Genomic DNA, 14,764 nt, shown 5'->3' on the forward strand with positions numbered 1-14,764 from the left:
TCTTTTATTCTATAGCAGTCCCCCTTCCCCTACCTTTTTTTCCCCATCATTAATTTTTTTACAGCCATGGGTATCAAACTTAAGCATGCATCAAAATCACCAGGAGGTCTTGTTAAGACACATTTTGCTGGGCCCATTCCCAGAGTTTCTGATTCAGTAGGTCTGGGATAGGACCTGAGAACTGGCATTTCTAACAGTTTCCCAGTTGATACTGAAGCTGCTGGTCCTAGAGCCACACTTTGACTACTCCTGTGTTATAGAAATCATTTTGGCCGATTGCTTCCTATGTGTTACTTAACTTGTTCTTTCACCTGTATTTGCTATAAATTGGTGTTTATATCCAGAGGTTTGATCATACTCAGGTTCAGTTTTTTAGACAGGAATGCTTCACATATAGTGCTGTACACTTATTGCATCAGCATCATGAGGCATATATTATGTCTGGTTATCTTTCCCACTTTTGATTGTCTTAAAATAGATTAGTGGGTTCAGGAGGTGTTCATTTGATCCCCTCCATTATCACTTTCCCTGTCAATCTTTTTTTTTTTTTTTTTTTCCGGTACGCGGGCCTCTCACAGTTGTGGCCTCTCCCGTTGCGGAGCACAGGCTCCGGACGCGCAGGCTCAGCGGCCATGGCTCACGGGCCTAGCCGCTCCACGGCATGCGGGATCTTCCCGGACCGGGGCACGAACCCGTGTCCCCTGCATCGGCAGGCGGACTCTCAACCACTGCGCCACCAGGGAAGCCCCCCTGTCAATCTTTTATTTCGTTTTAGCATTCATAGATAATTATTACCTCTCTCCAGGATTTCATTAGGGTTAAAAGGTGGTGATTTTCTAATTCTGTTATTCCTTCTGCATTTGTTAATTGGAATTCTATGGAGAAGAATTTACCATCATGGACTCTGGCTACTGTAAAGTACAGTAAGATAAATATGTGATTATTCCCTTTGTTTGTCAATACTCAAGAGTGATGAGCCAGTGTGTTAGCAGCCTCCAAGAGTGAACAATGAAGGGTTTTGGGGAGGTGTAGGGTATCGTTATAAACGAATGGATTTTATGTATTTGATGTGTTTCATTCCTTTGCAATAATTGTTCTCTCTGATGTTCAAATCTTAGGCCAGTGGGAGCTTCTTTAAGTAGGCTCTTGGGTGCTTTTGCTATAATGATAGTTTTTAAAAAATAACTCTAGACCTTTTGCGTTGGTGCCTACACGGAGGCAGTGTTGAGGCAAGGATACAGACTACCATATGGTCAATTTTGATGCCAGCAGAATATCTATCATAGTAGTCTAGGATTGCTGAAAAAGAGTACAGGATCATGGAACTAAATTTCAATACTTAGGGAAAGCTTCCTTTAGCTTTAAGAAAGTCAGTGACTTTTTTTTGTTTGTTTGTTTTGTTAGGATAAGTCAGAAGCTTTTATTTTCTATTGATAGAGTATAGAGGGATATTGTCCACAAGATACATAAACCTGTTTTTCATGATGCAAATTGTACTTTCACATAATTACTAAAGATGATGCTGAATTGAATCCACATCTCTGTTGCTTTTCACCATGCTCTGAGAGGTATTCAAGTTCACCTAAGTTTGTTGCTAGAGTTTTATGGGTAATTAAAATGATTGTTTAAAAATTCGTTTTACCATAAGTGTTGTACATTATCCCTATATAATCAGACATTTTCCTGTGTACTGATTATAAGCTTGAATACAGTGTCTGTGGCTGATTTATCTTTGTATCGCTTTAGCCTAGCATGGATCTTTTTATATAAAAGGTGCTCAGGAAACATTTATTGAATAACTGGATGAAGGAATGAATGAATTAGTGGGTCAGTCAATCAACTTACCTACCTGATTACTACTTACTATTTCCAGTGGACCCAAACATTATTGTAGCTCAATACAACTGCCACCATTTCTTTCTTTGCTTGGAACAACACGTTCTGTACCTTAAACTTTGAAATATTGAAAACCTCCAGTTTATAATCTGTGGCCTTTATTAAAAATGGATAATTTTTCAGACAAAATTTCTTCCTCCAACGTGGAAATTACTTCTGAACTCTGGTTATCCCATTTTCTTATGCTATGGTAAGCTTTTATGTATCTTTTTTTTTTTTTAACAAACCTATTGTCTAAAATGCACACAAAGGAAAAAAAATCTAAATCATATGTAAGTTGTTACAATACTACATCTAAAACCTTTATACTCTCATTATTTTAAAGGAGCCCTCATGATACTCTCAAAGAATAGGAAAGGCAGTCTGACCCAAGTGGTGTTGCTGAAGATTCCCAGCTTTCCGCCTGTGGTGACCATGGCTACCTTTTCATCTCCAGAGTGGTGATCCTACCAAGAAAGGAAGGTTACGGTAGTAAGGGATTAAGGCCTTGCTACTCAAAGTGTGGTTTGTAGAGATCACCTGAGAGCTCATTAGAAATGCAGGTTCTCAGGCCCGTTCAGCTCTGACTCAGAATCTGCATTTTAACAAGATCTCCAGGTGATTCATGTGCACATTAAACTTTGAGAAGCACTGGACTTACGAAAATACCTACTCATTTTGTTCTTTTTTTACCCTATAATATGGCTAGATTGAGGTAACTAAAGTGACCATTTAGCATCATTGTCAACTCACGAATTTTTATATATTTGACGTATCGATTAGAGAAAAACAACTTCATGTCTGGGAATTCCCTGGAGGTCCAGTGGTTAGAACTCTGTGCTTTCACTGCCATGGGCCCGGGTTTGATCCTTGGTTAGGGAACTAAGATCCTGCAAGCCACACGGCACAGCCAAAAAAAAAAAGAACTTCATGTCAAAATGACAAAATTACAGTGACTTCCAAAATACGAGTATGTCTGGCTGTAACATCCATCATCATCTTGTTGGTATCAATGACTTAGTTGTCAGGGAGGAGGTTCCTTTCCTCTCTCATTATGAGTATCCATCCATAAGGCTCAAAGAACAACCTTCTCAGATGTCCATTCAGGCTGTATAAAGAAGCAACTTCTAGTAGGGAAGCTTCTGGAGATGATTCCTAAAATTAAGGGTCAGGTTTAAAATACCATGAATACCTCTTCTTGCTGGCTTTTGAGATTGTAAAAATGAGATTGCACATCAGCTGCAATAACCCAGTTTAAGCAATGTTTGCTAAAAACTGTGTATGATACCCAAGTTTATCAAAGTGTTTTGGTTACACTGACTTGCAAGTTATTGCTCTTAGGTGGAAAATAAGCTGATTGTGAGAGGCATTACAGAGTTTGCACTGAGTGCAGCTTTGCAGTGGAGAAAGTGAATGTTGTATGTCTAAGCATCTGTTCTCCACACTCTGCTTCTTACTGTTCCAGTGATTTTTACTCTCTTTTTCTTTCTTCTATTACATAATACTCCATCTATCCTTCCTTTTTTTTTTTTTTTTTTTTTTTTTTTGCGGTACGCGAGTCTCTCGCTGTTGTGGCCTCTCCCGTTGCGGAGCACAGGCTCCGGACGCGCAGGCTCAGCGGCCATGACTCACGGGCCCAGCCGCTCTGCGGCATGTGGGATCTTCCTGGACAGGGGCACGAACCCGTGTCCCCTGCATCGGCAGGCGGACTCTCAACCACTGCGCCACCAGGGAAGCCCTATCCTTCTTTATTTGTAGCTTTTCTTACCTGCATTACACTAAAAATTTTTTCAGATTCTTTGGGACATAATCAATACTTCATTGCCTTTGTATGTTTTGGTTGGAAAATAAGTAGCTGTAAATTTCACATGGATTTGCATATTTAAATAGGCCAATAGACAGGTATCAATGTAAGTCCATTTACTTAGTAATGACACATATAGTACAGAAATTTTAGAATTTGATGCAAACTCACCTGAGGGGTATAACCTATTCTTATTAAATCACTAATTATTATAGGTGAATATGATGCAAAGTGTTAATCCAGTTTTCATAAATGTGTTGCTTTAAAAGGTAGGATGAAAACTATGCTGGCTTATATTATAACAATGTATTTTTAAAAATTAATATCTAGGGCCTTAGGACTTTTAAGAGGCCTTAAAAAGTTTCTTCTAACTGCTGGTTGTACAAATTATGAGACAGTTGACAGTAATTGAGACAATACAAACAAGCTTCTAGTACCAGTGCCGTTTTTGTGACCCAAAATGAATTTAGGGTTCAACATTTTCTCTTTTCAGATAGCTATTATAGAAGAAAAAAAAATTATTTCAAAATTGTCAATTTGACAGGAATACTTCAAGAGACTGACAGCACAACAGAGAAGTGAGGCAGAAAGAGCTGATTGTTGTGGTACTTAATCCGGAGACCGTCGGTAGCCACCTGCAATCACAGGATTGTTGCAAGGATGAACTAATTCATGTAGAAGTGCTCTGAAAAGTTCAGAGCTCTGCATGAGGGCTGAGTTGTACAAGAAGAGCAACATCATTTTTATCTACGTGCTTGTTTGGAGGGAGGATAACCTGGAAAGCTGAAGTTCTGAAGAATAGGGCCTGAGTTGTTTTCTCCTGGGGCATCCACAGCATGGAATAGCCATTTCTGGACTAATAGTGAGTGGGGCTCACTCAGCCCACCTTCACCCACACCCCCAGCTTAGCCCTCTCACATCCAGGAAGGAGCACCTGCTTCACTCAGGGTCCTGGGGTGTTGCAGCAAGCTGTAAGCTCTCCACACATAGAGGACTCGGAGGGGAGAATGCCTCCCGCTGGTGACCCGCTCTCCCAGGGGCAACTCCAACAGCATCCTGTGGTCACGTTTCAAGAAAGCTGTTAATGGTTGTAGATTAGTTGGGGATACTCATCCCCTCGGGCCGAATATTTGGTATCTCTTGTTAATAGGTGACCATTACATCCCAGCTTGCCCAGGACAGTTGTGGGCTGTTGTCCTCGCCTAGTAATTAATAGAACTCCCTTTCACACATCCTTAATAGAGCTGGATGATAAATAAGATGGTCACTCTAAAGAATTTTGTTTTTGCTGTCATTCAAACGTTTTTCCAGTTTCTCCAATCTGCAATATTTGTGCAACCTGCATTGTGATTCTTGGGGGGCAGCCGTTCTTATTAGGAGCACTCTGAGTGTTACCTCGTTCAGGGTTACCTCATACTTGATTTACAAGGTTGTGTTAATTACTGCTGTACAACAGAGTGACTCCGTTATACATATATATATATTCTTTTTTTATATCCTTTTCCATTATGGTTTATCATAGGATATTAAATATAGTTCTCTGTGCTATACAGTAGAACCTTGTCTCATTCAGGGTTTTACCTCTTACTGTTTAAATAGGGCTCAGTAAAAAGTGGAAAAAATAATTATGTGATACTGCCTTCTCAAAAATATTTTTTTCAGTTTTCCTATCCAATAATTATTTTAATTTCTTTCCTAATATAGCAACTTTTTTTTCTTTTGGTATAAGATTTACAAATGAAAAAAATGGCAATTTAAGTTTTTAGAAAAATGAAGGAAAACCATATTTGTGTTTATCTCACAGGCTTTGTTTATCATATAAACTAATAGTTAAGTATTCATTATGCTTCGTTGTCTTGATGACTCGGGGAAATAATTAAATATTTTCTTACAGTGTATTCACAGAGATGTAAAACCTGAAAATATTCTAATAACTAAGCAAGGAATAATCAAGATCTGTGACTTTGGGTTTGCACGAATTCTGAGTAAGTAGCAGTTTTTTACTAACTTATCCAATTCAGATGATTATGAAATGATACAGTTAAAATTCTTACTTTAGATACTGAATGTATGCTGATTGTTATATTGTTATTATTCAAAAAGGGAAATTTCACTGTAACCTTTTAGTCAGTACATCAGTTCACACTTCACCTCCATCCAATCAACTACAATTTATTGGATGTCACATTTATGTACTTTGCCCCATAGGAAAGGAAAAGAACTACAAGATGCATTTCTGGTCTTCATGCACTTATAATCTGAAGTAAAAGAAACAAAAGAATAATACAAGATGACAGGCAATAAAGTACTAAAGCGAAAGGGCAGATGGTTCCCTGGAGGGAGATATTAACGTGGTCTAGAGTGGTTGGGAAAAACTTCTTGGAGCTGATGAGACTAGGAGAGTAAACAGAAAATGACAGAGAGGATTCAGAGACAGTGCTGAGAAAAAAGAAGTCATCCCAGAGAGGGAGGAACCAAGGGAAAGGGGGACAAATAATGATGTCTCCTTGAATCTAGAGCTGTGCAGCAGGCAAAAAACATGCATTAACAACAGATACACTGCACGGGGGGCATACACATAATCAATATCCTGATAGGACCCAAACACAGGTGACTTGACAATGCATTGGGAGGCTGGTTTATACTTGAAGTTACACTATAGAAATTCTCCCTACCCCCTCGCCCCGGTCCTCTCTTTTTAGGATTATATAGATGTTAACTAGCTAAGGTACCTTTGGAAGTTGAATTTTTTTTAATTGAAGTATATAGTTGATTTACAATATTATGTTAGTTTCAGGTGTACAGTATAGGGATTCAGTATTTTTGCAGATTATACTCCATTATAGGTTATTACAAGACAACGGGTGTAATTCCCTGTACTGTACAGCATATTGCTTATCTATTTTATACGTAGTATGGGGAAGGTGAATTTACTATCTGAGTACTGTTTACTCGATTAGTGCCTCACTGCATGAACTGTTAGGAGTATCGTGGCTTCTGAGAACTACTAAAGCTGATCTGAATGCCTGACTGCTCTTGGGAGTAGCTCCTCTCTTGGGAGAATGTGACCCACCTGATTTGACTGATGCATTTGCAGTTCCAGGAGATGCCTACACTGATTATGTCGCTACAAGATGGTACCGAGCTCCTGAACTTCTTTTTTTTTTTTTAACGTCTTTATTGGGGTATAATTGCTTTACAATGGTGTGTTAGTTTCTGCTCTATAACAAAGTGAATCAGTTATACATATACATATGTTCCCATATCTCTTCCGTCTTGCATCTCCCTCCCTCTCACCCTCCCTATCCCATCCCTCCAGGTGGTCACAAAGCACCGAGCTGATCTCCCTGTGCTATGCGGCTGCTTCCCACTAGCTATCTACCTTACGTTTGTTAGCGTATATATGTCCATGCCTCTCTCTCGCTTTGTCACAGCTCACGCTTCCCCCTCCCCATATCCTCAAGTCCGTTCTCCAGTAGGTCTGTGTCTTTATTCCTGTCTTACCTCTAGGTTCTTCATGACATTTTTTTTCTTAAATTCCATATATATGTGTTAGCATACGGTATTTGTCTTTCTCTTTCTGACTTACTTCACTCTGTATGACAGACTCTAGGTCTATCCACCTCATTACAAATAGCTCAATTCGTTTCTTTTTATGGCTGAGTAATATTCCATTGTATATATGTGCCACATCTTCTTTATCCATTCATCCGATGATGGGCACTTAGGTTGTTTAAATCTCCAGGCTATTGTAAATAGAGCGGCAATGAACATTTTGGTACTTGACTCTTTTTGAATTTTGGTTTTCTCAGGGTATATGTCCAGTAGTGGGATTGCTGGGTCATATGGTAGTTCTATTTGTAGTTTTTTAAGGAACCTCCATACTGTTCTCCATAGTGCCTGTACCAATTCACATTCCCACCAGCAGTGCAAGAGTATTCCCTTTTCTCCACACCCTCTCCAGCATTTATTGTTTCTAGATTTTTTGATGATGGCCATTCTGACTGGTGTGAGATGATATCTCATTGTAGTTTTGATTTGCATTTCTCTAATGATTAATGATGTTGAGCATTCTTTCATGTGTTTGTTGGCAGTCTGTATATCTTCTTCGGAGAAATGTCTATTTAGGTCTTCTGCCCATTTTTGGATTGGGTTGTTTGTTTTTTTGTTATTGAGCTGCATGAGCTGCTTGTAAATTTTGGAAATTAATCCTTTGTCAGTTGCTTCATTTGCAAATATTTTCTCCCAGTCTGAGGGTTGTCTTTTGGTCTTGTTTATGGTTTCCTTTGCTGTGCAAAAGCTTTGAAGTTTCATTAGGTCCCATTTGTTTATTTTTGTTTTTATTTCCATTTCTCTAGGAGGTGGGTCAAAAAGGATCTTGCTGTGATTTATGTCATAGAGTGTTCTGCCTATGTTTTCCTCTAAGAGTTTGATAGTTTCTGGCCTTACATTTAGGTCTTTAATCCATTTTGAGCTTATTTTTGTGTATGGTGTTAGGGAGTGATCTAATCTCATACTTTTACATGTACCTGTCCAGTTTTCCCAGCACCACTTATTGAAGAGGCTGTCCTTTCTCCACTGTACATTCCTGCCTCTCCTGAACTTCTTGTGGTAGATACCCACTATGGTTCTTCAGTCGACGTATGGGCTACTGGTTGCATTTTTGCAGAGCTCCTGACAGGCCAGCCACTGTGGCCTGGAAAATCAGATGTGGACCAACTGTATCTGATAATCAGAACACTGGGTATAAGTGGCATTTTATGGCTTACAGAGTTGCTAAAGTGTTATAGTAGTAGTATGTCACTGTAATGAACAATAAGACCTTTCTTTCTTCTCCAAAGTGCTACGCAGGATGGCTGGTCTGGGTTGTAGCCAAAGCCCAACCCTTTTCTCAATGTGTAGAGCCATAACTTCTGTCAGTGAGGAGTTTTCAGATGCTTTTCCAAGTCAAGTCAATTAGCCGTGGAATAAACTATACATTTACTTACCTTATCAGCCTAAGATAGGGCTAAGGATATGAGTCAGCTGCATAGAGCTTACTCTAAAGATATTTACTCAAATGCACTTTCTATCCTCTGTAAAAGAGGAATTTTCCCCTTTCCTCTAGCACAGGGGTCAGCAAACTTTTTCTATAAAGGGCCAAATGGTAAATATTTTAGGTTTTGCAGGCTATACAGCCTCTGTTGCCACTCCTCAAATCTGCTTCTTTATACTTAAGAATTTACAAATTACTTTCACACACACCATCTCTTTCAGTCTTAAGAAAAGCCCATTAAGGACATTATAACATTTTTCATTGTGCCTGGTTTTACCAACGAGGAAACTGAGGCTCTGGGAGCTTCCATGAGTGGCCTAAAGTCCTACAACTAGTTAAGTGCAGAATAAGAATGGACTCAAATGCTCTCTTTCACGAGCTTTCATCACGATGCAGCATCCTCAGCACTTGTCTACTTCCACCTGGTTGGAAGAGAACATAACCCAAAAGATCAGCTGCAGCTTTACACCAGCAGCATGGATGCAAACAAAGTGATGGGTGTTTATTAATCCCTTCCCATAGGCTCTCCTGGCAGCATGGCTGCTGGGCAGGGGAACTACTGCTGTCTGGTCTGATGCAATTCCCTGTGTGGTCCCAACACATTCTGCTGGAGAATTCCGCAGCATGAAAAGTGTGGGGTAGAGTATCACTACAGGCCACACCTTAAGCTTCTGCTGTTTAATTGATTTCCTGCAAGGTTGTGGAAATTTACATTAGGCAGATGTTAGACAGATGAGTCTGAATCCTGGGTCTGTCACCTAATGACCGTGTGACTTTAGACAGCTGATCAAACCTCTGAGCCTCATTCTTTGACTGGGACAGTATAAATGAAAAATAGCAACGATTGTGAGATGGTTATGAGATTAAACGGGATCATATGTGTAAAGCCCTCCAGACCACTTGCTTACCTCCTCTTCTGGTGGCGGCTGAATGGCAGACCAAACCATGTGTGGCAAAGAGAGTTCCTTGGGAGCATTGACCTTACCTGAGAAGGTATGTTTTTGCAATGACCCATTCCTCCCAAATCTGGAGGGAATGATCAGGCTCAGTATTTCTTTCACATCTGGACCTCAGAAGTTGACCATTTAAGCATTATGTTATTTTTAGTAAATTTTTCTTGAGTTATGTGGTTTGTATTTAACAGGAAAACTAATCCCAAGACATCAATCTATCTTTAAAAGTAACCAATTCTTCCATGGCATCAGTATTCCTGAACCAGAAGATATGATAAATTGCTCGATTCTGGTGTTTTGTTATTTGTGTTGCTACTTTCTTTAAAGGGGTACTTGTTTCTTCTTTAATGTTTGTGCTTTGGGCTCCTGTTTTCCTTACGACACACTGACACAGGTCAAAAAAACTATGTAAAAACTACATAAAATGAACCAGGAGAATGCTTTAAAAGTTTACTTGCCCTATGTATTCAAAGATTAATTCAATTTTAAATTTGGAAGTGAAAGTATGCTTAGTTCCTTCATAAATACCGTGATCCTTTTAAGTTTTTATTTTTTATTTATTTTTTTTTTTGCAGTACGTGGGCCTCTCACTGTTGTGGCCTCTCCCGTTGCGGAGCACAGGTTCCGGACACACAGGCTCAGCGGCCATGGCTCACGGGCCCAGCCGCTCCGTGGCATGTGGGATCTTCCCAGACCGGGGCACGAACCCATGTTCCCTGCATCGGCAGGCGGACTCTCAACCACTGCGCCACCAGGGAAGCCCCCGTGATCCTTTTAATCAAAACACTCTGATACCTTGCCCTGAAATAATTATTTTCTCATAAACAGTACTTACCATAGTTGTCTCTATTTTGAAAAAAAAATGCATTCTCTATTTTCTTCAGCTTCTGACACAAAGCTCAAATCAATAGAAACTATTTTTTCACAACATATATTTCCACATGGAAGGTCATTCCACAAAATGATCCTCGTTGTATCCAAATCAAAACTGCAAACCACAATGATCACCTCTGCACTCTTCCTGTGGTCTTTGCCTTTTTGTGGGAATCTACCAATGACTACTCGACCCTCTTACTCTCTGTAGTCATTGATTTCCTGTCTGTGTTACCTGAGTTTGGGCTATAATCTTTAAAACTCTGTATGATCTAGATTCTGCCTGTAGAATGAAAGGACGGTCAGGGGAAGCCTGTGCCATGCTCCAGCTGTGCTGGAGGTGGGGAGAGTCTGCTAAGCCAGGTCATGATTTATGGCACCTGTGAACCATCAGATTCAGGTGGTCCCAACTTCTCTAAACACCCTGTTCATCTTAAATTTATTTCGTATAATACCTTGATTTATGTACTGGATTTCTTTTTTAGTATATTTGTTAAGGCTTTTAACAAATACAATAAGAGGTTAAAAGTTGAATTACAAGTCTAGAGGTTGAATTACAAAAGATTATTTATATAACATGTTTGATTTAAAGACTAAAATACAACAAATTCACATGTACCTGCTGCCTAGTTAAGGAAGGAGAATATTGCCATTGACTTGGAAGCTTCTCACTCCCCATGTACCCTTCCTCAATCCCATTCTCTTCCCCCCTTACTATTCTGAATATTGTGTTCATCATTCTGTTGCTTTCCGTAGTGCTCTTAATTATGCAGCTCAGTGTATTTTCATTAATGCTCAAAGCATTTCTGTAAGTAGATCAGGCATCCCTATAAGTAGATATTAGGGTACTGTTGTAGGATTTCAGAAGGGGACATTTAGCACGAACATTTACCAAACACTAATTGCAAAACACCGTGAAGTTAATAGCTTCAATTTTTCCCAATACACTATACAGTAGTGTAAAATTATGTAAAAATATGAATTTAAAAAATCTTCAAAATCTAACCTACTAGGGGGTCTTTCTCCAAAGTATTCTTAATGCTAATATATTTAAAATATCCATTACTTTGTTGTTAGGTAACATTGAAATGCTTTACTTTGTTTTTTAGGAAACTCTTGAAGAAAAGTTCTCAGATGTGCATCCTGTGGCTTTGAATTTCATGAAGGTACCTAAGCATCAATTATAACCATTATTGACTGCAAGTCATAATGATTGAAGTTGGTAACTCTAGGCGGAGTGGACAGTAGGGCAAATAATGCCAAGGTAAAAATGTAGTCATTGAAACAGTTAAGGAACTGTAAAATAATTACAGTTAAAGGAACATCAGTGGTTTAAACAGTAATCTTTCTAACATATCCATTAAAATTAGTAGAAGATGAAAGAGTATAATTAAGGTCTGCCATGATGAAGACCATACTTCTTCTGCATTCATTAGGAAATTTGACTGTTAAGTCAGTATATTCAAGACTATGGAAATTTATGAAGATAAATGTACTCCTTAAATTTGAAGATCAAGAATTGTGCTGTAGGGCTTCCCTGGTGGCGCAGTGGTTGAGAGTCCGCCTGCCGATGCAGGGGACATGGGTTCATGCCCCGGTCCAGGAGGATCCCACGTGCTGCGGAGCGGCTGGGCCCGTGAGCCATGGCCGCTGAGCCTGTGCGTCCGGAGCCTGTGCTCCACAGCGGGAGAGGCCACAACAGTGAGAGGCCCGTGTACCGCAAAAAAAAAAAAACACAAAAAAACGAATTGTGCTGTAGAGGGAAGAGATATGGGGATATATGTATATGTATAGCTGATTCACTTTGCTATAAAGCAGAAACTAACACCATTGTAAAGCAAGTATACACCAATAAAGATGTTAAAAATAAATAAAATGAAAATTTTAAAAATAAAAAGAACTGTGCTGTCCAATATGGTAGCCACTAGTTACATGTTACTATTGAGCGCTTGAAATATGGCTGATTAGAATTGAGATGTACTATATTTCTATGAAAATTACTTTAAAAAAGAATATAAAATATTTCATTAATAGTTTTTAAAGTATTACATGTTGAACTGATAACAGTTTGGATACACTGGATTAACTAAAATTTTAAATTGCATTTTAAAAACATCAGTAGAAGATCAGGCAAAATCAGAACCATGCAGACACCAAATATAGCCCCTGTACCAGGGCCAAAAGAGATAGTCAAACAAAGGACCAATTCTAATAAAAAGCAGAAGAAACTCATCTATGACCAGTATGCCATTCATGCTTGACCAACTGAGACCATGCTAGAAAGTGTGCCTCTTCCATTCAGTGTGGACGCTGAAAGCCTTTAGTGGTATAGGGATGGAGATACTAGTATGAGTATCTATCTTTAACAACCAATTAAGTTATATTTATAGCAATGACTTCCATACCACTGATCAGAATGACTACTCATCAGAATGAGCTTTTTAAAAATATACATTCCAATAAATAACCTCAGATTTACAGAAGCAGAATCTCTATGAATAGGACCTTGGAATTTGTATCGTTAAGCCTCCCCTTAGGTGACTATGATAAGCAGCCCAGTTTGAAACTCTTCTGATCTAGAAAGTAGAGCCATCTGGATGACCTAGAGTCAACTTTGTAGACCAGCCTTTGTGCTAGCGCTGGTCACTACCCAGGTGCTATCTAGGGTGCTGGATTCCTTCAGTATGAGTCCCCCTGAGGCTCAGAGGCCGACACCTCTGAGCTCTCAGACTGCCCTTACCACTGCTCCACTGGACCTCACCTGCCTTCTACCTGTCTCACTGCTCTGACTTGCCCTAACCCAGCACTCTGCAGGCCCTGTCCTGGAAGTCTAATTCTCCAGCCTTGTTCTGGACAGGTTGTTCTGACCCGCCTGCAATTTAGCAAACCCCCCGAGGGGTTGGTGGAGGATAGGTCAAGCCCTGTAAGCCCAATCCATTCTCAGGTGGCTTCTCAAACTTGAACAAGTATTAGATTCACCCTGAAGGCTTGTTAAACACAGATTGCTGGGCCCCACCCCCAGTGCTTTTGATTCAGTAGGCCTGGGGTTGGACCGAAGAATTTGTATTTCTAGCAAGTTCCCAGGTGATGCTGATGTAGCTGGCCTAGGGACCACATTTTGTGGAGCCCTACAAACTATTTGCTTTGACAAGTGATAAAGAAATGTCATTGGTGAAACACACCTGACCTACATTTACCCCCTTTGAGACATTGAATGTTCATCAAATCTACCCTCAAAAGACTTTGAAAGGGCAAAAGAAGAGCAATTCCAGTTATTAACAAGTTCCAAGTACTGGATAATATACAAAGTTGAAGATTTTCTAAACTCGTATTTGCTCTACCAAGTTATTATTCAGAGTTTTTGGGCACAGTAACAAAACAGGCTCCTCTTTTAATATCTTCTTTGCTCTTCCCGTCTTCCATAGGAGTGTCTGAGGATGAATCCAGATGACAGGTTAACTTGTGCCCAACTCCTGGAGAGCCCCTACTTTGATTCTTTTCAAGAGGACCAAATTAAAAGAAAAGCATGTAATGAAGGAAGAAACAGAAGATGTCAGCAGGTACCTCCATTCAAAAGTTAAAGTGCTGTAAAAATGATTCTTTATTTTCCTTCTCTACCTTTCAAAGTGAGACTAGGCGGGCACCAAGATCTTCTCTTTGCACTGGTTTAGTTGTATTTGTTTGTCTAATAAATATTGGTGATTGATGTCATAAAACCATAAAACCATGAAAATATACAGATTGTCACAAAATCTTATTCCAAATACACTTAAGTTATTGCACAATTCTTTTCTTACACTGATTCAATATCCCCCCTGCCAGGTCATGTACCCAAAACACAACAGTTTCAAACAAGTAAGCCCTAATTACAGCAGAACTGAGTTTGACCAGCATTATGGAAGAATCCCGGTACCTTCTGTAGCCTCCAGATGCCCAGTAAAGGAAACTTGACTCTTCTGTCTTTTCACCCGTGGCAGGCACCTTAGTCTGCCTTTCCTAGGCTTTTCCTGGTAGCCAAGGACAAGCTCTGGACAGATACAAAGAGCTGAAACTCAGATATCTGAGAACCAAATCCTGTCCTAAAATGTTCCAATATTGTAGAATAATACAGTGAATATAAAGACGAACACTGATTCTGTAGCTTATTAGGCAACTACCATTTACTTGCAAAACTCTGAAGTTAAAACATAAACTCCATGAAAGTAGGTTTCTTTGAGGTTGGAT

General features: G+C 39.5%; 1 protein-coding gene across 1 annotated transcript in view; it reads left to right on the plus strand.

Moving 5' to 3' along the window:
* The window catches only part of CDKL4 (cyclin dependent kinase like 4), a 53,171-nt gene extending 39,050 nt beyond the window's left edge, over window positions 1-14,121 (plus strand). The window contains 6 exon segments of the mRNA XM_027113324.1: window positions 5,574-5,664; window positions 6,777-6,824; window positions 8,274-8,423; window positions 9,859-9,959; window positions 11,650-11,706; window positions 13,966-14,121. Coding sequence (XP_026969125.1) covers window positions 5,574-5,664; window positions 6,777-6,824; window positions 8,274-8,423; window positions 9,859-9,959; window positions 11,650-11,706; window positions 13,966-14,121 — 603 coding nt within the window.
* The last annotated feature ends 643 nt before the right edge of the window (window positions 14,122-14,764 follow it).

This window comes from Aethalodelphis obliquidens, unplaced genomic scaffold (assembly GCF_003676395.1).
Source record: "Aethalodelphis obliquidens isolate GAN/ISIS:26980383/991018 unplaced genomic scaffold, ASM367639v1 scaffold12, whole genome shotgun sequence".
NCBI classification, from domain to species: Eukaryota; Metazoa; Chordata; class Mammalia; order Artiodactyla; family Delphinidae; genus Aethalodelphis; species Aethalodelphis obliquidens.